Source organism: Lynx canadensis, chromosome B1 (genome assembly GCF_007474595.2).
Source record: "Lynx canadensis isolate LIC74 chromosome B1, mLynCan4.pri.v2, whole genome shotgun sequence".
Taxonomy (NCBI): Eukaryota; Metazoa; Chordata; class Mammalia; order Carnivora; family Felidae; genus Lynx; species Lynx canadensis.
Window position 1 is genome coordinate 20240103 of NC_044306.2, and position 23566 is coordinate 20263668.

Below are 23566 nucleotides of genomic sequence, written 5' to 3' on the forward strand. Positions count from 1 at the left end.
TTAAGGTCAAAAAACCTCCCAGAAAGTAAAACAGAGTAAAGGGACAATATAAAGAAGAGAGGAGATTAGAAATTGGAAAATTAAACCAGGGGCACCTGGGTGGCTCAGTCAGTTGAGCATCTGACTTCAGCTCAGGTCATGATCTTACAGTTCCTGAGTTTGAGCCCCGCATCGGGCTCTGTACTGACAGCTCAGAGCCTAGAGCCTGCTTCAGATTCTGTGTCTCCCTCTCTCTCTGCCCCTTCCCTGCTCACAATTTGTCACTCTGTCTCTCTCTTTCAAAAATAAATAAAACATTAAAAAAAAAATTAAACCATGAGGGCCAATAATGTCTGACAATATTAATTCTAGGAGGAATGAAGAGAGAAAATGGTGGGGAAGAAATACAGAAAAAGAAAATTTACCAAAATGAAGGACATGATAATGATTGCTCACAGACCCCCTGAGTACCCAGTTTAGTGACTAAAAAAAGACCCACAACAATGTGCATCACTGTAAAACTTCAACACAAGTCCAGGGGAAGCTCCAGTGTAGGAAGGAAAAGATACAAAGAATCACAACTAAAAAAGGCACTCGCCTTCTCAACAGCAGCAATGAAAACTGGAAGACGTTGAAAGACAGAGCAGTTGTCTCTCAAAGATCTGAGGGAAATGATTTTTAACATGGAGGAATTTAAGATTTTCTTAGACATATAAATACAGCCTCAAAATATTTATCTTTTATGCACTTTCTCTGAGAGATACGTGAAATGTGCTCCACCAAAATGAGGTGAAATGACAAGACTGAATTCTCAAAACAGATGGAATAAAGAATGACAAAGGGAATCCCCAGGCTGCTAGCTAGTGAGCATGTCTAATGAAGACCCAACCCAAGACGGAGCAGGAAGAACAAAACTGACAGACTGGTTCATGTAGAAAATTGTACTGAGAAGTATATACAGCTATTGGTGGGCAGAGCAAAGACTCGGGTATGTGGTCAAAGGAAATTAGGTCAAAAAAAAAAAATTGAGACAGGTATTAATTTCAGGTGAAAAAAATGTACACGACTAAGCAATAAACAGTACTTGCTTAGTTCAGCAGTAATATTTATACAGTTTGGTTACATCTACGGTTAAATGCAGATGTAAGCTAAAGACACAATTAAACAAGGAGGACGGTATTAATATAATTACGTGAGGAATCATTAAGTGACCTAAAAGGCTTCACCTGCTATAACAGGAAGTCAACAGAGAATGTCTAATACATAAATAAATAAATACAAACACATTATTCAGAAATAGAGTTAAAGAGCCAAAGAAATCATACAAAATACTGCCTGTGGAACAGGATGAGGTGGAGGCAAGAAATGGAATGATTTTATTTTGTCACATACGATTTCCATGTATGACTAGGAAATACATAAAGATAAATGAAAAATCCAGCTCTTCTGCAGTAATCTCAGTTTTTATGACCTTTTACAAAAAAAAAAAAAAAAAAAGACTAAAGTGCTTTAAAAGTAAACATTGCTAAATACAAAATTAAACTAGTGTTTCATTTGGATTTCAATAAGGATAGTAAAGAGGTCTGTTTACTCATGAGAGTGAGAATAGGGAAGCTGTAAATTTTGACACCTTTAAAAAGGAGCTGCCTTCAGTACTTGAAGATGACTCGGGGAAGGTGTGTTAGTCCCAACCAGAATACCTGATCGTCGTGTTCAGTTTCTTCCGCAGTTTCAGTGTTGGCCTGAAGTGAAGTCTGAACATCTACAGGTCCCTCCTCAAATTCTTCTATCTCTTCATCTTCATTCTCATCTTCTCCACTTCCGTAATTCGTCAAAGCCTGAGTTTCAGCTTTGGATAAGTCTAAGTTGATTAACACACAGTTTCTAGTAAATTTTCATCACTAAATCGTAGTGTCAGCTACCACATATTGCATTCCTGCACCGCACAAGTCCTTTACAACTAGTATCTGAAACCTTCGAAACCGTAAGCACTAGAATACTGTGGCACAGAAAGGGGAAATAATTAGGCAGGGCCACACCAAAAAATCCAGAGTGGCTGACACCTACCTCTGTAATCATTACACTCCCCCCCAACTGTGTGAATAAGTGACCTATAAAGAACTCGCATATACACCTAGTACGAGCCTTTCCACTTACTAATAGACACCGGACATTCTTCACTTTCTTCATCTTCCTCTTGTTCAGAAACATCAGATCTCACGTTTTTGGGACCGTCACCATCATACATCTCAGATGTTTGAGTCTGCTTAACTGTTTCGGTCTCATCCTTGTCCTAGTCACAAATAAACATAATTAATTCCTTAAAATACATTTTAAAAACGTATACAGTAAGTCTGCCAAAAAAAAAATTAGTCATTATCTAATAAAAAATACCAAAAGTAATTGTTTTTAAAAGAAACTGAAGTTTTGTCAGAATCTCAAATGTTAAAAAGCTGTTGAAAGTTATTTAATTTTCTCTTTCAAAAGCACTGTCTTTAGGCACAAATTAATTAGCACATACTTTGTCTTCATCATCAATTTCTCCAGCAGGTGAGCCATGATCTCCTTCAAGAATCCTTTTGGCCTATAAGCAAGTTAAACAGAAATGAGGGGCAACCTTTCCGCATTACACTTGTATTTAGTAACTTTCACAAATCTGCAGTTTTTGATAAATAATCCAAAGCACTGAACGCTATCTTAGAAATGTAAATTCAACTCTTTCACTGAAATCTTTTAAATTAGCAAACAAAACCAACACTGCCCACCTGACAACTCCCTGGATATATAACAGCATCTCAAATTCACTAATTCTAAAACAAAAACCTTGACTCACTCCCCAAACTGAAGCCTCCCAGTCTTTCCAGTCTCCGTAAATGGGCCTTCAACAAGTCAGACAACAGAAACCAGCCTGTGCTGTACTTTTATTATCCATACCTACACCATTAAAACTCCTCACTGACTCAATCGTCAAAACGGATCTGTTGGTGCACACTCAGAGCTAAGTCACATCATTTCCTACCTGGACTACTATAGTGACAACAGTCTCCCTGCTTCTATCTCTTCTCTCTTACAATTCCTATACAATGTGGTATCTAGACAAACCTTTTGAATTGCACAAGAGATTATGTCACTCCTCTATGTGAAAAGTTCCCATGGGTTTCCATCATGCTTAGAATAAAATAAAAGAGAAGGTCCTTACCAGTTTGGCCTTACCTACCTAGGTGACTTCATCTACACTCTCACTTCATTTAATGGGTTCCTGCCACCCTAACCTTTTTCCTGTTCTCCAAACTGCTCAGTCCTGCCTCAGCCTCTAAACTCACAGTTCTCTCTACCTGCAATGCTCTTCTTCCCTTTCATCTTCATTATAAACTCCTTGTCTTTCATGCCTTAGTTCATACACCCACCCAAACAGCCTCAAGAGACTGCCTATCTTAAAGCAGCCCTTCCAACCATTTCTTATGGGTTTTTTTCCTGTTTTATTTTCTTCAAGCTCTTAGCAATCAGTGGCTGAAATGATCTGAAACTTATCTGTGTCTAGATTGAAAATATTATGAAAAGTGTGAAATAGATGACTTGACTTTATCTACTTTACATTGCAGGGAGAAGGGTTACCTCTTTCTGTTTTGGGTCCTGACCTGCTTTCCCTCTGGTGCTTAGAGAGCCAAGAGGAGGTATGAGGTCTTGGTATGCCTCCAGTTTACGGGAAAAAAAAACATCCAGTTTCATATGTGATCAAGGCAAATTTAATAGGGCATAAGAAGCTACAGAGATGTGCAACCAAAGTCCTAACTTGTAAACAAGACGTGTGTTGGTTGGGGTGATCAATATTCCTGGGACATCTACTGGGGTGGGCAACTGCTACAGCAGGCAGTTGGCTGGTTGAGGCCCGGATCCCAGTCCCCCTCTCTTCAGCAACTGACAATCATGTGAGTAATATATATGACAATTCCTGTCACCAATTTCTGTCTGTATTCCTGATCTTTTAGCCACTGCTATTCCACTGAGATTCAGTATGTGGCTACCATATGTACTGATTTGTGTAATCTGATTAACTGCTATTACTTCGAAAATATGTTTCCTGAGGTCAAGTGTGATTTCAGATAATAATGATCAAGAACTATATTTATATGCTAATTATAACTACTCCTAAAGCTAAATCAAAGTGAGTATCATTTACCTCTTTGGCATAAGACTGTATCACTCCGGCTGCTTCTATTTTCCTTTTGCATCTCTGTTTAACAGTTATACTATTATTATCCAAATCTTGCATGAGCTTAAAGAAAGCCAATTCATTAAACAAAACTTCAGATATTTCTACAAGAAGATCTTCTCCACAGTCTTTGAGTTTTCTGCCAGCAAATTTTGCCAGTGAATCCTATTCAAAGATAAACCAAGGAACTTTAAGATTAAGATTACAGTAAACTTCAATTGTGGGTAGAGCAACACAGAGGATTAACAAGTTTAAATTATAATACCCAGGGAAAAACAATTCTGTTACTTTTTAGTATGAAAAAAGTTAAAACTAAAGGCTAATATTACTAGGAAACAACAGTAATATTTTTTAGTGATATTAACCTAAGTAGGAATTGTGCTAGTTCTGCTTGAAGAGTATATAGAAGGAAAGGAAAAGGACATCAGGTCATCCCTACTTAGTCCCTACTTAGAATTGGTGGCCACCAGAGTTAAACAGGGAACTCTACACCAAATGTTACTACACGGTACCAGGGGTACATATTTACCACGGTGAGAAGCTGAGGTGCCCATTGAGGAAAACACACAGTCTTCCCTTTTTAATGTTAATATCAGAGTATTTTCCAAGTTTCCTCCTTTTATATGAGCCAGCATTCTTTTTTTCAAAGTCTGCTTATTTTGGGAGGGCCTGGGTGGCTCCGTCGGTTAAGGATCTGACTTCGGCTTAGGTCATGATCTCGCGGTTCGTGGGTTAGAGCCCTGCATCGGGCTCTGTGCTCACGGTACGGAGCCTGGAGCCTGCTTCGGATTCTGTCTGTCTCTCTCTCTACCCCTCCCTCACTCAAAGTCTGTCTCTCTCAAAAATAAACATTAAAAAAATTTTAAGTTTATTAATTTTTTATAGTCTTTTTTAAGTTTATTCATTTATTTGGGGAGGGGGAGGGGATAGATACAGCGGGAAGGGGCAGAGGGAGGGAGAAGAGAGAGAATTCCCTTAGAGATGATTGGATCAAATGAAGACACACGCCCTAACACAATTTTTTTTCCCTAATACAATCATCCCCACCCAATGGATGCTGCTGGAATGGACATTTATTTGAATAAACTGCATATTGCCAGAAAATGGCCAAAAAAAAAAAAAAAAAAAAAAGTCTCAACTAGAGGGTATAGATTGTAAGTCATGTAAGTATCAACTCTTACCTGTAATATACTTCCAAGCTGTTTATGAAAGAACTTTACAAACTCTTTGCTCTCATCATTTTGCTGGGTAAGGGTCAAAACCATGCGTCTCACTGAAGTTAGAAGTTGAGAAGAGCATATTTCATCCATGTGCTCCTGAGAAAAATCCAAGCTGGTTAGGATATAAACTTACCTACTGGTTAAGAAATACTAATTCACGTGAGCTTTTGTTTTGCATAGATGCTTCTCAATTTTCAGGTACACATTTTGAAATATTCATAGAGCAGCCAGACTCCCACACTATACATGCTAAGGGATTTATACATTTTAACCAACCACAGCAGGTAATAGCCAATAAAAGAAACTGGCTATTTTTCATCACTTCCTTTCTTACACCTTACCTCACAGCTCACCTGCTACCCACTTGCTCCACGTGTTTTCTAACTCAGCTTTCTCAGTGTCGGCACTGTGGTCACTCTGTGCCCTGGAGGATGTCTAGTGGCACTCTGGCTTCTACCCACTAGAGGCTAGTACCTTTACCTTTCTAAGTCCTGGGAACTAATGTATGTAGACACTACAAAATGTTTTTAGGGTCAAAATCACCTCAGTTGAGAACCAATGTCCTAACTTCTGTAACAAGCCCTTTTGGGCAAGTTTCTTCTCCTTCATCTTCCTTGAGAAGTATGTGCAAGCACCTAATAATCCAAATCATGGTTCACTTTTGGAGGTGAGTCCCTATCACATCCACTCCAAGTAACCTCAAGGTTCTAATCCCTCTTCTGCCACTAAACTCATTTAGGCAGGTCTTCTAACTTTTACTCAGCTAAGTTTCTGTTCTGGCTTTGTTTTTTTGTTTTTTGTTCTTTCTATAGAAGTGTGTAAAGTGAGGTGGCTAAACTAGATGATTTCTAAGGTTTCTTAAACTGAAGGATTTAAAGCCACTTTTGAAAAATTCACTGTGAGAGCAGGTGACTTAAAAAAAAAAAAAAGGGATAACAGTCCCTTGTCTTCAAGGAATCAAATACCAGAAAAGTCAAGATACATGAATGATCAATCACTACATGCTATGCACTGTCCAGTAGATCATACTTTTTAGCTGTAGGGGCTGTTTCTCTTTCATGACTGAGCACAATGGTCAGCTCACAGGAGACACTTATTACTGGCTGATAAACAGATATCATAAAAGCAGCACACTAGGTTCTAGAAGGATTTGTAAAAGCGCATTAGAAACAACAACAATTATCTCTGAAAAAGACATTTCAGCCAAGCAGAAAAGAGGGAAGGTGCTTCATATTTTTAATAGTGACAACTTGTACAAAGGGCTGATACATGAAAAAGCAATGGCAGGAATAGGAAATGTTGAGCAATTTAGAGTAAGTGTACCAAATGGAGAATTGGGAGAGATGAAGTTGGGAAAGTATACCAGGTCCCTAAATGAAATCTCTCAAAGGCTGGGGGGGGGGGGGGGAGTCTGCTTAGTAAACATTCATTTCTTGCCTATTATGACAGGCAGTCTAGGTAAAACACGAGCATCTGAATTAAGGTTATGCTACCGGAGAGAAGGAAGGAAAATCAGTTTTGGACTCGCTGGTGACAAGAGGGTTAAGAGAGTCAAGAAGTCTAGCTTAGGTGACTGGGTGTAATACTGACATTAACAAAGTTCTTATAATCTTACCAAAAAAGTCAAGATTTGTTGGCCTCAAAAACTTTTTGAAACACTAAATTAAGTGAATATTTATGAAAGGGTATCACTTAAATCACAAACAAAATGGTAAAAGCAATGAAACTTCCTGACTGCAGATGCCTGCATTCCCTAAGCATAAAACTAAATCATTCAGGCTTTTTAACCCTTAGACAATAACTGTACATATTAAATATTACTACCAATATACCTAATTTAACCAAGAAAGACATGTTTAAAAGTATGTTTTGTGTCACTCATGATAAAACAAAAACGTAAAATAAAAAAGGCAACACTCATCTGTTTCAGATGAAAGCAAATAATCACTTAGTTTAAGTCAGTTCACCTAAAGGAATGGTTTTACACTGTTAAATAAATACCTACCCATCTATCTACAAGAATATATACACATTCTTACAATTTATAGGAATATCAATATTCTTTTTGGAGAGGTTGAGTATATATAAATAATGGGAGACAAATTTATAGGATTGATGAAACTGATGTTTTTAGCTTTCTTAGGTATACCTGTATTTTCTGAACTTACTATAATAAAGTCTTTTTTTAAGATTTAAAAAACAAAACACAAAGTACTTGTTTTAAGAAATTACTGCTTACCTTCAAAAAAGGAATGACTTCTTTCATAATGGCTTTAATTTGCCGGTCCAGCTGCTGAGTATCAATTCTAGGACATGGGACAGTAGAAACTTCGCTTACAGGTTGTTGTGAACTACAATTTTCAATGGGAGTTTCTATTTTTTAAAAAGAAAATGACTTATTAGCAAAATAAAGCCTATGATATTATACATATGCATTTATTCAGAATCCTAAATATTAAAGTCTCATGATTTTATGGGAAAATAACACAAAGGAGTATCTACGTAGTTTTAGCACCCTTAATGAAAAGAGATTGGTAATAAAACTACTATTATACGTCAGGTGGGGCTATACATTTTTTTTTGTACATATGAGCTATAGGTTTTTACTTCTAATCAACCAGGAACACACCTTCCAAGTTAGGAACGGTAGCCGCGGCGGCAGCACCGTCCGCATCCTCAACAATCCTGCAGGTGCATCTTGTGTTTGTGCTCCTCTCGGCCTCTGTCTTCATGCGCTCATATTCTCTCATTCTGGCTAATGCCTGATCTAAGTGAATCACAGTGTTACCTGCATATGGAATAAAAACATTTCCAGAAAATATAAAAGCAAACTTTGTCATGTATTCCTCACAAAGTATTAATAAAAAACAAATGTCTGACCATAGGTAAGGAAACGTAGCTTCAACAAATTCTAGATACTGCACTAGCTGGGTAACAAGGTGTGTTAGTCTCTTAGACTCTGAAGTCCATCCTGATTTCACTACATCATGTTGCTTCACGTAAACAGTACAAAGAAAATACATCCCAAATGTCACTCAAATCCTGATGAAAATGATCCAACTGAACACAAGCAAATAAGGTCAGGAAAAGGCCTGAGAAAAAGATTTCCCAGTTTTCCTTTGTCTACTTCAGACAAAGCTAGTGGTGAAGGACTGTAAGAAAAAAATTAATAAATGAAACAAAACACTTGGTAACTCAGAAAGGGGGAATGACCTGAAGGGGAAAGCCTGGCCACACAGAGATTTTTCTCTATATTGGGACTTCAGTTCAGACTTGACAGGTATTTACTCAGAAGGGAGCTAGGCTTAGAGTCCTTGATAGTCAAAATAAGGCAAGGAAGACTTACTGCTTTGGTAAAAGGTGCACATCTAATAAGGCAAGGGCTGGCCCTTTGCTTTGTAGGAGACCTTTGGAATCACCTAAATCTTTTCTCTTCATGTGAAAAAAACACTAGAATAATAGCACCTTATTTTATCAGCTAAATGCCCCGGAGGTCTGAAATGACTGAATCTCTGTTATCTCTTGAAAGGGAAACAATCAGGTACCTATACATTTTTCTTTTCTCTAGTCTCCTTTCCAAGTCTAAGACTCCAGATTTTCTTCTTACCTTTGAGTTCTACAACAACCGTCTATGCTTGCTTTACTAATGATGAAAAAAAAAAATGCAATGTGTCATGCACATTTTGAGTTACCTGGGTTTCTCACTAAAGACTATTCATGCTAAGAAAGTTCTTATCTCAAATTATGAAGTTAACATTTTTATTGAAAATGTGACTGGATGAGGCCCTGATAACTCTCAATTTTTCTCATTTATTAACTAGGAAACCTTAAAGGATAACGTTTCCCTGAAGGGAAGGAAATTAACATTTCCTGAACTCCTATTACACATGCTAGAAAGTTGTATGTATTTTTCACAAGACCATATAGCAAGGTAGGTTAAGACTCCCATTTCTTTAGGATATGCAGTCAGATGATCAGATGATTTGCCAAAGGCTAAGGAATTAACAGGAGACTCTTGACTTTAGACTGATGGACAGACTTTTAACCATGGTCTTTCTACCACATCTTGCCTTTTTGGAACTCTGGTTCTTAATGTAATTCAAAGACTGTATTAAAGTCATGTTCTAAGATTATAAAAAATTCTGCTTACCTAGATCATCTGTTGCAAATGGCTCAAAATTTGAAGATACAGACATGACGCTAGCATTATCAGCATCATTTTGCTCACTTATTTTATGTGTTTCTCTCTCAAAGTTCTTCTCAAAAGTTTCCTAAGTTATAGTTTAAAAAAACAAAAATCACTAATATTTCTTTAAAAGTTTTATGATATCCAAAATTTAACAACGAAATTAAGTGTTGGCATAAAACTATATACTTAAAATTGTGATATAACTAAAGTTATTAAAGGTTGAACACAGAGAACATTAAAATATTAAGTAACCTTGCAGAACATATGTCCTTGAGTAGATAAAAATTCACAGAGCCAGCTACTAATTTTAACTTGGAAAATTTAAACACTTCAAATGATTTCTACACCCTCAGGGAAATTCTCCCATCTCTAAACCCTAACAATACCTAGGACTTGACTTTATATGGTTTTACCAGAAGAAAAACATGACAGCATCATTCACTTTAAATGCACTTTATTGAAATATAATTTACATACAACAAAGTACTCGTTAAGTGTACAGTTGGATGAGTTCTAAAAATAACCTTATGTAACCACTTTCCCTAAAGATAAAGATCATTTCCACCAGCTCAAAAAGTTCCTTTGTCCCCTCTGCAGTCAGTCTCCACTACACTCCACTGGTATGATTTCTATCACCAAATTAGTTTCGCTTGTTCTAGAACTTGACATATAAATGGAACCATTCAATATACACTCTACAGTGTCTGGCTTTTCTTTTGCTCCATATGTTTCTGAAATTAATCCATGATGTCATATGTTTCAGAAGTTCATTATTTCTTAATGGCTGAACAGTATTCCAGCGTAAGGATATACCATCTTTTGTATATCCATTTATCTGCTGATAAATTTGAGGCTATCCTGACTAACGATGCTATCACCATAAGAATACAAGTATTTTTGTGGACATACGTTTTCATTTCTCTTGGATGAATACCTAAGAAGAAAAACTGTTTGGTTGCATGCCATGTTTGTGTTTAGGGTTATAAGAAACCGCCAAACTGCCTTCCAAGTGTTTGCACAATTTTACAATCCCATAAGCAGTGTGAAAGTTCCAACTGCTCTATATTCACACCAACACTTCTCATTGTCAACCTTTTTAATTTCAGCCTTTCTAGTGCATGTGAGGTAACACCTCATGTGGTTTTAACATGGACATTGGCCATTTACAGATCCTCCTTCACGCAGTGCCTGTTCAAATCTTGCCCATATTTTACCGAGCTGTTGGGTTTTACAAGGGAATTGTAAAAGTTCTTTATAGAGTCTGGATTATTTATATAGTCATTGTCAGATATATGTACTTAAATTATTTTCTCCTAATGGTGTCTTTTGAAAGGCAGAATGATTTTATTTTTATGATGTTTATAAATTTTTCCTTTACAGTTAATGCTTTGTGCACCCTAAGAAATCTTTGCTTATGTTCAATCATGAAGATTTTCTTTTAGAAGTCTTATAGTTTTGGCCTTCTCAGGATTTAATTTCAAAATAATTTTTGTGTATACTGTGATTAAGGAGAGTCTAAAACCCACTTCACAATTGTGTTCTCTCTCCTATTAATCTTTAAAATTTTTCTCTTAAGTTATGAAATGAAACCTCTGTCTCTGATTATAGGAAATTCAGGCATTACAGAATATGATTCAGGAAATGGAGTCATTTTGTTGCTCCTTCAATTAAGATTGGAAGGTAGAAGTGCTTTTGCCATTTTATGGCACCTGGAATAGAAGATACAAGGTGTTTCTTCCTCTTCCTAAACTTCAATTCTTCAACTCTCTTTTGACTTATAATTCCCAGATACCTACTTTTACTTCTCTCTTTCCTGGGCATGAAAACTCTTACATACTCTGAAATATGTCTATACAAGCTCCATAAATGAAGCTCAAAAGACCTTGGCTTAGAAACTTGGAGAATGAGAGTCTGTATCTGTCCAATATGGAAACCACTAGCCATGTGGCTATTTATATTAAAATTCAGTTCCTCAGTCCTGTTACCCACATTTCAAGTGCTCGATAGCCCCATGTGGCTAATAGCTACCATATTAGACAATGCACATATAAAACATTTCCATCAGTGTACGAAGTTCCACTGGACAGCACTGCTCTAGATCTGTGGGTTGGAACACTGGATGTTGTGCTGCTACTGACTAAATAGCGTTAACAAAGTGTGGATGTTAATAACATTAATGATGAAATGAAGTTTTGAATGAAAAATTAAAGAACAATTCAGTTATTTAAAAGTAATATTGGGGCGCCTGGGTGGCGCAGTCGGTTAAGCGTCCGACTTCAGCCAGGTCACGATCTCTCGGTCCGTGAGTTCGAGCCCCGCGTCAGGCTCTGGGCTGATGGCTCGGAGCCTGGAGCCTGTTTCCGATTCTGTGTCTCCCTCTCTCTCTGCCCCTCCCCCGTTCACGCTCTGTCTCTCTCTGTCCCAAAAATAAAAAAAAAAAACAAAAAAAAAAAAAAACGTTGAAAAAAAAAAAAAGTAATACTAAGTACAGTTCTTTGTGCCAAATCAATATGGTTATGGGTTGAATCTCTGTGTTGACCCCCCAAATCCGTATGCTGAGGCCTTAACTCTCAAAGTATTAGGAGGTGGACCTTTGGGAGGTAATCAAGGCTCAGATGAAGTAATGAGGGCGAAGCCCCCATGGCGGCATCAGTGCCCGTACAAGAAAAGAGACATCGGAGCCACATGTGGACACGTGGAAAAGGTGGTCATCTGCAAGCCAGGAAGAGGGCCCTCACTGAGTACCAAATTTGCTGGCTCCATGATCTTGGAATTCCCAGGCTACAGAACTGTGAGAAATAAATGTCTATTGTTTAAGCCACCCAGTCTACAGTACTTTGTTGTACCAGCCTGAACTAAGACACTTACTCAGGAAGCACATATCTTTAAATTTTATTTAACTTTAAAATCTTGTCAGGTTAAATTAACTTTATCATAAACTGTAGCTCAGTTTTCAACTTGCTACTGACGGTAAAGACCAATGTGCTCAAACATTTTAAAATAACGAAGTAATACCATGTATATGAAATCTGGATAAAAAGGGAGGCAATGGGAGGTACAGGAGACAGAGACATCATTCATGCTCTCAGCAAGTTATTTCAGTAGCTAATAAACTTTAATGTAACTGCATTATCTCCTACTTTTGTATACAGCTGGACCACTCTTCATTTTCCACAAAAAAAGAGTACACGATTTCCAAGTAGTTATAACAGCAATCCCAAGTAACAATTACTTACATTATGTATTTGACACTGTTAAGTAATTAAAACCATGTACAAGTTTGTGTTCAGAGAGGTATAGGAGTTGGAGCCTAAGGTTTTAAGCAGAAAAGATGACTTGGGAAAGTACTGTTTCAAACATGAATGTAAGTTAAAGAGCAAAAATTCAGAAAATGTCCTCAATAGTTGTAAGGAAATTAGTACATGTGAAGAAAAAACAAGAAATCTTTTGAGAAAATACTATCTTTTCAAAAGAACTTACAATGTTAAAATATCAACAATGGGCAGAAACACAGCAATACTGCTTCTGACTCTCTATAGCAGATACTTGCTGTTCAGTTATGGCACTCTTATCCGTGAATTTCCAAATACTAGAACTGAGAAAAAAGAAATGTATTTGCTATCCCAGGACCACATATTACCTATTATAACAGCATCAGGGTCCAAACCTTTTAGGTGATTTCCAAACCCCTAACACATCATCTCCTCACTATCCTAGTGGTTTGCCATTCACTCATTCAATCACTTCTATGCTAGGTAGGGCCTACTTGAAGAACACCGTTTACTGAAAATACACCATTTTCCTCACCATTCTTTTCCTTTTCCCAGTTGCTTTTACTTTATTCAAAATTTTCTTCAATAACTTGAGTACGTTAGCTTTTTTCCCTGGATAATTTTTTTTTTTGTCCAGGCTTCTCTCTTCCGACCCAAAGACCTGATTTATCTTGTATTTATGTACTTAAGGGCTCTGTGATCTGACTGCAGTCTGGTTTACTGAATGTCTTGAATAAACACAAGACATTTTACTAAATATCTGTTATCAATCAATTCCTATGTTGGGCACCAGAGATATAAACACAGCTATTTTAAACCTTATAACGTATCATTTATAGATAATTTTGGGGATTTAACTGCTGGCATATTTTAATTGAGTTGTATACCTCACCTCAAAATGATGTGTTTTACTCAGCTTTTTAAGAAAGCTAAAGATGCAATTATCAGGTATCTGCACAATTTATAACAACTTATTTAACTTTTGTTTACTGCATACTGAAATTATGTCTACATTAATCATGATCAGCTTACATCATCAGTGGTAGCAAGGCTTTCACTGGGGGTAAGTTCTGAGTTTGAGGCTATCCAAGTACCAGAATTCACTGACTTTACATTTTCCCCTTCTTTTTCATGGTTCTCAGAAATATGTCTGGATACTATGTCCTAAATAAGGAAATAAAATAGTTACTTATGTAAAACATTTAATTTTTTTTTTCACAAATTTAAAAGCAGAAGCAGATAGAATAACAAATACAATTCTCCTCACCTGTTAATTACGAGGAAGAAATAACATTAAAGACAAAACACTAAAAAATTGCTCAGAAAGACTTTTAGAAAAGCTATTTAAGCCATGCAAGAAGCTTTAAATAAAATGGTAAGACAACACATGAAAAATGGATCATTATACATATGGAAGAAGATGTACTTCAGTCTAAGAAAGCAACCAGATATAATCATGAAGAGCAGTACCAGACAGGATAGGAAAAAGAATGTTAGGTACCACATACCTGCAATGCATATAAAGCCCTCTGTCTCAAATAGTCTGTATTAAGTAGCTGAAGCTCATGGAAGAGTTCAATAAGAAAATGTGGACGAGATTCATTTTGAGAAATTAATGTAGCTACTTCAGAATAAATGGTATCCCGCAAAGCTTCAAACATGGAAAAATCACTCCCAGTTTCTGGAAGATATAAAAGATCAGGAAGTTAATAGTGATGAAATACATTCCTGACCATTTCTACTGGGTTGTATCAGTACTCTCAGATTTAAATTACTTAAAAATCAGAACATATTCAATTCTATTTCAGGGCTTTTAAAGTAGAAAAAGAATCTTAAAAACTACCAAGATAAAGATAATCTCAAAATTATCAAGATATATATTAGAAAAATACTTAAATGTATGGATAGTATTACCTAGCATTATTCAGACTGTACTTATTTCTCAAAAAAAATGATCTGGATAATTTTACACATTTCATAGGAATAATCAATGGAAATCTTTCAGCACTCGAATGAAATAAACAGATTATTATTTTTTTTTTTTTGCTAATACGAACTGCGTTACAGAAAAGGAAATTTATTTAGTTATGGTTTAGAATAAACTAAATGCTGCCAATAAAAACTACTATTTTAAGGTCTATCTAGTTAGGTCTATCAGTTCTCAAATCTCACCTACCATTCTATACTGATGGAAAATTGAATTTGTAACTGCAACACAATATAGGTCAATTTTGCTAATGTCTTACTGACACACTCAGCCTAAGCTGGACCAGGTATGACCCATTTCAAGTTTTCAGTTACACAGAATCTAGGCATCACTCTATTATTTAGCAACAATTCTGCTATATGTATTTGTTGGTAACACAGAATTATTGCCCTTAAAGGAATACAGTCATACTTTTATTTTTAAGAGTGCAAATTAACAACTGTTCCTCTGGTGCCTGGATGGCTCAAGCTAGTTAAGCTTTTGGTTTCTGCTCAGGTCATGATCTCGCAGTTCAGGAGTTTGAGCCCCATGTCAGGCTCCACACTGTCGGCATGGATTCACCTCTCCCTCTCTCACTGCCCCTCCCCTGCCCACTTTCTCTCTCAAAATAAATAAACTTAAAAAAAAATTTTTTTTTAAACTGTTCCCATTTTCAGTTCTCTATTTAAAAAAAGCCTCAGGGTGCCTTGGTGGCTCAGTGGGTTGAGTGTCCGACTTTGGCTCAGGTCATGATCTCACAGCTCATGGGTTTGAGCCCCGCGTCAGGCTCTGTGCCAACAGCTCAGAGCCTGGAGCCTGCTTTGGATTCTGTGTCCCCCTCACTCTCTGCCCCAACCCACTTGCATTCTGTCTCTGTCTCTCTCAAAAAATAAATAAACATTAAAAAAAATTTTTTTTTTAAAGTCTCTAGCTCTTCTAGCTATCAAACTCAGTACCCTTTCTAGAGCAGTAGTAGAAACATGGGTAGTTAAATATTCAAGTTCCACAAATATCAGTGACAAGATTCTAAAACAGAGAATTTAAAGTATTGAGTGTTTTGATATACTGTGGTTTTAAATAAACACGCAAAGATCATAAAGATTTAATTCACTTTTTGCAAGAGAGGATAAGAATATGCAAAGCAAATGAGGCCTAATGAGAAAACCTCCTACCAACTTATGTCTTAAACCTTAACATCTTCAGGTTTCAATTTCTACAAGTATAAAATAATAATAATGAATACACAACTTCCCTATCCCTCAGACATTTTTAAGTATAAAATTAAAATAAAATAAAATAATAAAATACCAATGTTCTTTTACTAGTTTTAAAATGTCCACATGTGATATTTATTTTAAGTCTCTGTAAGAATCTCTAAAGGAAAAATCCAGATAAGAAAACAGATTTTAATACACAAACTTCCAATTTATGTACTACAGTTGGCCAGTTAATTTAGAAAATGTTTATCATTTCAAAGATATACAAACAAAGCATGTTCAATGACATCTGTCATACCTCTGTAGGTGATAAAATTTTCATTCTAAATTATATATCACTAAAGATTAAATTATTCACAAATAATGAATTATGCTGAACACATGCTCCACCCCCCTCTCCCGACTCTGGCCCTGCAACAGAGGTAGAAAATTTTTGCCAGTTTCTCCTCCTGAACTAAAATGCATTTGTTTAAGCTAGAAAATCCTTGATCTCAATCAAGTTTCTCTGATTCCATCTTATTTTCATAGTTCTTTAGGAAGTATCACAGATATAAGTCAAGCTTAGTCTGTGCTAGATCCTTGTTTTTTCTTTAGATTCTCCTACAGATTCACAACAGACTTTTATTTTTCACTTATGTATAGTGTAGGGAACCATTAAAGAATATTTATAATTCTAAATCACACAGAACCATATTTAAAATATATACGATAAAGATCAAAACAGCACTTTGGAATGTTTGTAATTTTCCATGCCTTTTTATTTATCAAGGTCTTTGCATGTCATTGTTTTTGTTTAATGGTGTATTGGCTCATTTTTAAATACAGATGTTGACTAGTGACGAAAAATAAGCAGGTACAGCAGAAGTCACACGTAATACTTAAACACTGTAAATCAAAGCTAGGAAAAAATAACGGTATTCTTGTTTCAAAAAATATTAATGCTTTTAAGCACTTAAGAAATACAAAATAAATAACTTCAAATAAAACACTAAATTGTAAAAAGATTTTCTATTACCCTTATGAATGTGTTGGCTATGTTCTATACAGTAAATGAAAATGAAAACCAGAAAGGCAGCTCATTTTATCACCCAAGTAAAGAATTATAAATGAAAGCCTTCAGAATTTTATGAAGTCTCTTTCACTTTTACAAGGCAAATGACATATATACACTAAGCTAAATCTAAAAATAATCAGAGCAATAAAACTAAGGATATTTAGGACTAATGGAAAAAAATTAACACAAACTGGACACCAAAACTAAGCAGATTGTTACCTGGCGCTTCATTGCATGCATTTCTGTTAGACTGCTGTAGCACTCTCCTAGCATGTGCTGTAGGAAAGGGCAGACATAAGGATGAACATAAAATGTGTATGAATAGTAAAGACAGGGTCTATAATATGAGTAAGTGAATAATAAAAAAAAAAAGCAAATTTCTTTAAAATTGTTTGCCTGAACTGAAATGTTATCACAAGATAAGGTTTTTATTACTTTGTTTTAAAATAATCTTATTAGGGAAAATACAAGAAGATTTGCTATAAACTTATATATAAACAATGTGACTGATGACGACTATCATAATACACTTCTGCCATTCACTCTCAGAAGCATACACATCAAGATGAAACTCCCCCAACTCCTTAGGGAGAGGACGGGACAATTAAATATCAGCAGTCCTATGTGCTACACTCTAGTAATCATGTTATCAAAAAGCACTAGCACATGCTATAAAGAATTTCAGGGTAGTGACTAAAACAAAGTGTTTTCAGAGCATGAATATGCAAATACACACAGTGTATATTTACACAATTCAAGCATTTTTTAGTGCACCAAAATTCAATCCTTATATTTTTCTAACAGTAATAAGGTCTGAAGAACTATGACCAAATATCCATTATTTAGGTAACTTAATAGTCCAATTAAGTCTTTCAATTTAATGCCCTTCCCCAACCTCCACTCGTTTACTCTTTGAAGATACCACTATTTGATAAAGGCAGTGAAAGGGGATAAAAGTTACAAAATTTTGGTAAAATGCTGGGGTCGTGTCAGTAGAATTGATAGTTTTGCCAAAAGGATCCTAGACTTAGCAGAAGACCAGGACTGAAACTTCCACTATGCAATCTCCTAGCAACAGGACCTTGAGGAAGTCAATCAGTTCAAAACACAAACAAATGTGATGTTTCTTTTCTGATTACAAAAGCAATAAATACTCATTATGAAAAGTTTAGAAAATACAGAAAAGTTTCAAAATGATAAAATCTCTATTAACATTTTGATGGATTTTCTTCCAGTCTTTTTTCATTGATATTTTTGTTAACATAGTTGGAATCATACCGTTCAGACAACACTAACTACCAGTATTGTTTTCACTTTTTTTTCCCCTTAGCATAGAGAAGTACAATTACGGAGTTAAGGGCGTGACTTTTGAAGCTTTCCAGAAAAACTGTACCAGTTTATGTTACCAGCTCTTTATGACACTGGGAAAAAAACAGGTCTCTCTGACCATGTTTCCTCAACTGCAAATGGAAATAAAACCAATTCACAGCATTATGAGGCTCAAATGAGATGAGTAATTTAATTTGTAAATAGTAAAGCATAATACAAATGGTAGCTGCTACTCTAGTTTTTCACCAAGGGTCCTACTGACACCTGAGAAGAGTCTATATTTACTGCCTCCCTCTTCATTTTTCTTTGAGATGTACTTGTTCTTTATAAATTGGGAAAGTACCAGTACTTAATGTAAAACAGTGACAAACACATACAACTCCATTCATTCATTCATTCCTCCATTCATTCAATCAACACTAAGTGCCTACCATGTGTCCAGTATCATGGAAACACTGAAGGTACAAATATGAAAGGTATTACCTGCTGCCAAGGGACTCAAAAAGGTGACAGACACTTAAACAGGTAATTACTATAAAATGTGATACAGGCAACAGAAGAGATTTACACAGGCTACAACAGAAACGAAAAAGGAGAAAGGGAAACATATCTGAGCTTAGATCTGGATACAATTTCAGAGAAATTATGCAGAATTAACATTTTATTTAAGACTCCAGTAAAGAAAAAGGCTTACAAAGAGCAAAAAGGACTCAGGCAGAAAAGACACTTCCTGAGGTGAGAAATGGCATGATAACTATGGGCAAACTTCAGGTCAGTGCCTTGGAAAGAAGAGACAAGTTCAAGGCAGAGGGTGGGCAGAGAAGAGTCTAGAGATGCAAGAAAGAGCCAAATCTCCGCTGGACAGATGTTACATTAAAGCATGTGGACTTTCCCATTAAGTATGGTAAAGCCAAAGATTTTAAGCAAGGAATGATATGATTTTATATCGAATTATTATTCAGAGAAGATTTTCAGAATTTCAAATCGGTTCCAAATTAATGTCAACTATACTTTTTGTTTAGAATTTTATCAAAATGTCGAAAGCTAGTATCACAATAAAAATATTTCCAGTTTACATCTCTTGATATCAAAAATATATCTACCCTACTTATACAACACCTTCCACATGACAGAAAATTCCAACAGACCACTTTTCAACTCTAAGATGAAGAAGTCCTTAGATTAAAGCAAACCAAAAAAGAACATACCTGAAGATATTTCTGTAGACCTACTATATTTTATTATTTTTTCCAGCTGCTCATGATTCTTTCTGCTGAATACTTTTGCTTGAACAGGCTCTTCAGTCTGGGCTGAATGTCTGTTCCTACTTTTGCAAGGTTCACATGTGCTAGACATACTGGCACTTTCATACCCTTGAGTAAAAAAAGTGACAACTGTTATCAGTTGCAACTAACTCAAACTGAAAGGGAAATTGATTTCCATAGTGAAATAGTACACGTAACCCAATTTAGAATATATGAAGGCCTGGTATAAATAGACATACAAAATAGTAAAACAATGTCTTGCAATAACCTTTGGAAGCATTGGTAACAATAATATATTCTAACACTTCATTGTCCTTTGGTATTTAATGAGTACATCCCAACTCAAACTATATGGCAGGCCTTATGTGACCCAAATTCCCTACTAGACTACAAGTTAACAATTTTTCAGTGTTAGGAAATACAAGAAAGAATCCTATCCAGTCTACATAAAATGTCCGTAAGAGAGAGAAGAGTAATGGGCACTTGTCAAATATGTGTGCCTTCTTATTATATATAACTCGTGTGTAACAGGACTTGATTTAAAAGGTCTTACCCACCATAGGTTATCTATATATCCTACTAAATTTTCCTTGCTATATGGCACAAGATAGGACTTCAACTTTATTTTGTTCCACATGGATACTTGGCTATATCTACCCTCTTCCCAATGAAGTAAAATGCAACCTTGGTCAATATATTAAATGTCCCTATTTATTAAGTTCTACTTCTGAGCATTATTTAAATGGCATACGTATTCCAATGCCATTTTCATTCTTTTAGCCACCGAAGTTTCACAGAATGCTTAAATATCTGGTAAGGCAAGTCCTACCTAGCTTCTCTTCTTTTCTTGGCTATTGTTAGACATTTGTCCTTCCATACAAGTGCTGACATTTTTTTTTCTAATTTCAAAAACAGTCCACAGTCCATGAGGATTCAAAATGGAATCACATTAAAAGCATTTCTTAACTTGAGGAGAACTGATATTTAATAATTTTACACATTCTCTTCTAAAAAGTTATGTTTGTTCCATCTTATTTCATGTTCTTCAAAAATATTTACATTTTTATAGATGTAGTACTTTCCTTGTTAAACTTATCCCTAAGGATTTACCCCCCTATAACTTTGGATACTACCACGGGAAGAGTATTTCCCCCCAACTTCCATTCTTCTGTTACTACAACAGCTAAAAATACTTGCACACTTATTTTGTAACCAGCTACTCTACTAATTTATGTTGTTAACTTTAGTACCTATTTTCCAGTGTCTCTTGGGCTCTCTCAGAAAAATATAAAATGTTTCCATTTATTTATTTAATTATTTAACTTTTTTGTGATAATGCTTTCCAAACAATACTAGACAATTATGATGGTGGAGAGGGAACCCTTGTTTAATTTCTAATTTTGATACAGATTATCTTTGGAGTATTTTCATTTACAATGTTGTGATTGGCATTAGCTAACAGCCTTCATTATATCAAATATTAAATATCTGTCTTCTTAGGTGCATTTTACTTAAAAATTTTTACTAGGAATGACTTTAAAGTTTATCTAATCTACCACTATGATTATATGACTTCTGTCCTTCAATTTGTTGATATCAAAATTATGTTGACAGATTTCCTGATAATGAATCATGATTACATTTCTGTAATAAACCCTACTGACAACAGTCTAATATTTGTTTTGATTCATGGCAGATTAAATTTGCTAATATTTCACTTTTCAATTTACATTAGTAACTGAGATTGATCTGTTTTCTTTACTGAACTGTTACCTCTCCTTTTCACCTTTCCCTATATTAAAGGTGTCTGATCTGATTCATATGTTGTTCCTGTTGTTTTCGGCAGATAGGACACACCAGTATCTTCTTTTCATCGTGACCAGTTTGAATACAGGACTCCCGAGCTGCAGTACTCTTCTGTCTGTGTATGGGCATTATTTCACTTTTTTCTACTTCTTGTGTTGTCTGATGTCAGTTTGGTTCTTTTTTATCATACAGAACTTGTTCTTCCAGTCTGGAAGCTTAGAAGATGTTTACTTTTTCCTTGGGATTAAGGAATTTTATCAGAATATACATAGGGGTATGTGGATAACTTCCTCCCTTGCCTCCCAGCTGGACAACAGTTAGCTGCATTTCTACTAAATTCAAGAGTAGAATTCAGTGATGCACCACTTACATATTAACACCCAATGCTCATCCCAACAAGTGCAGTCCTTAATGACCCTTGCCCATTTAGCCCATCCCCCCCCACCCAACACCCCTCCAGCAACCCAGAGTTTGTTCTATTTAAGAGTCTTATGGTTTGTCCCCTCAATTTTCTAGGCCAATAATTTGGGACTTAATAGCAGTTACCCTCTTTTTTGAATAATCTAAACATTATATGTGAAAACCATTTTTTCTAGTTCTATAGAATTTGTTATTAGTTTAATACACTTAAGTGTTTTTAGGATTTTGTTCAAGTGTGTATTTCCTTCAATAACTGTTTTTACTGCATTTTACCTGTTCTATCTAGTGTTCAGCTTCTGTGGCTTCTCTCTAGCTGCTGGTCCCTTTTGCATGCACTGTTACGTTCACTGGACGTCAGGACTCCTATCTACCCTGAAGGCTGGACCCAACTGTAGGTAGCTTCACTGGCATGCAGATAGCAGTTGGAAGCCTCACTCCTACAGTGAGTGAAGCAACATTCTCACCAGCAAGTTGTCAGTCTCCCACCAAGACAGTAAGAGGAAGCTTTTCTACTCAGTCTCCACAGCTGCAAAGGCAATGCTCTCACACAGGCAAGGTAGGGACAATGGCACCTACTTGTTCAGGGACACTCTTTCTCATTAGTACCCTGAAGTGGCAAAAGACTGCTATTCTTCGAAGGAAGGAGGGTGTAAGAATAGTAGGAGGTGCACAGAAGCCCATCCTCCAACCAAGTCTTCCCCGGGACTACAGAGCTCTGATCTTTGCCCCCAGCATTCTCAGAATGAGACAAGAGAGCCGAAAGCCTTGCTACTTACATGCTCCAGATCACAGTAGCTGCCCTGCTAATAACAAGTTAAGTCCCCCAAATACTCTCGATTTATTCTCTGTAACATCCATTCTGGAATTAACCTTCCCTTTTTATTTTTAAGGCCATCATTCAAGTTAGGACTTTATCATTTCATATTTGGGTTCCTAGTTTCTTCGTTGGTCTCTCAGACTGAAGTCTAGCCACTCTCATTCATTCTGCATGAAACTTACTGGAAAAAGAGCCCTCTTGGTTATTTTTGACCTTCACATAAACAGGTCCAGCAATAAGGGTATACGACTGACAAAAGGAAAAGGTAAAATGGAGAATTAAGGAAGACTACTGAGACTCCAGAGTTCCACTGGCTAGGCCAGCTAGAACACCACCACCACCACATGTTCATTAGCATAAGGGATCTCCCAACCCACCTCATCACTCTTTCCCTTGCCCACAATCTGTGTTACTCAGAATGAGTGGCGACATAGCTAGAAAAAAAACATACTTTTAGCTGTGTCTCCACTTTAGCGACACAGCTCAGCCATGGCACCCTGGAGACCTTGCACATATCCACAAAGGCGACACAGGTAAGGCCTGAACTGCAGCTGAGTCTAAGTCCTGACAGAAGGCCTTATGATCCTCCTGGAGCACAGAATATGAGAACATGGGAGGCTTGTGAGGAACTACTATGTGGCCATTTTTTATTTGCCTCCCCCCACCCCCTCGTAAAGCTGTCATGAAAGTATTTTTTATCTCCTCCTGGGTTCTGATGAAATAGGAGACCTTTCTTTCTCAGGCTCTGGGGACACACCGCCAGACTATAAAGTGGACTGTAGCTGCAGCACGGCACCGGCTCCCCAGTAACGGGTCCTA

General features: G+C 36.3%; 1 protein-coding gene across 19 annotated transcripts in view; it reads right to left on the bottom strand.

Moving 5' to 3' along the window:
* Window positions 1-23566, bottom strand: part of PCM1 (pericentriolar material 1) — an 82114-nt gene that overhangs the window by 9030 nt on the left and 49518 nt on the right. For 12 of the 19 annotated variants that reach the window (XM_030312189.1, XM_030312182.1, XM_030312179.1 and 9 more), the window contains 12 exons: window positions 19648-19812; window positions 17330-17386; window positions 14382-14554; window positions 13906-14037; window positions 9563-9683; window positions 8042-8200; window positions 7652-7785; window positions 5374-5508; window positions 4160-4357; window positions 2501-2563; window positions 2137-2272; window positions 1680-1840 (listed from right to left, as the gene is read on the bottom strand). In XM_030312189.1, the coding sequence (XP_030168049.1) occupies window positions 1680-1840; window positions 2137-2272; window positions 2501-2563; window positions 4160-4357; window positions 5374-5508; window positions 7652-7785; window positions 8042-8200; window positions 9563-9683; window positions 13906-14037; window positions 14382-14554; window positions 17330-17386; window positions 19648-19812 (1634 nt within the window). The remainder of the gene's footprint in view (window positions 1-1679; window positions 1841-2136; window positions 2273-2500; window positions 2564-4159; window positions 4358-5373; window positions 5509-7651; window positions 7786-8041; window positions 8201-9562; window positions 9684-13905; window positions 14038-14381; window positions 14555-17329; window positions 17387-19647; window positions 19813-23566) is intronic. The other 7 variants (XM_030312184.1, XM_030312193.1, XM_030312195.1 and 4 more) reach the window with 2 other exon arrangements.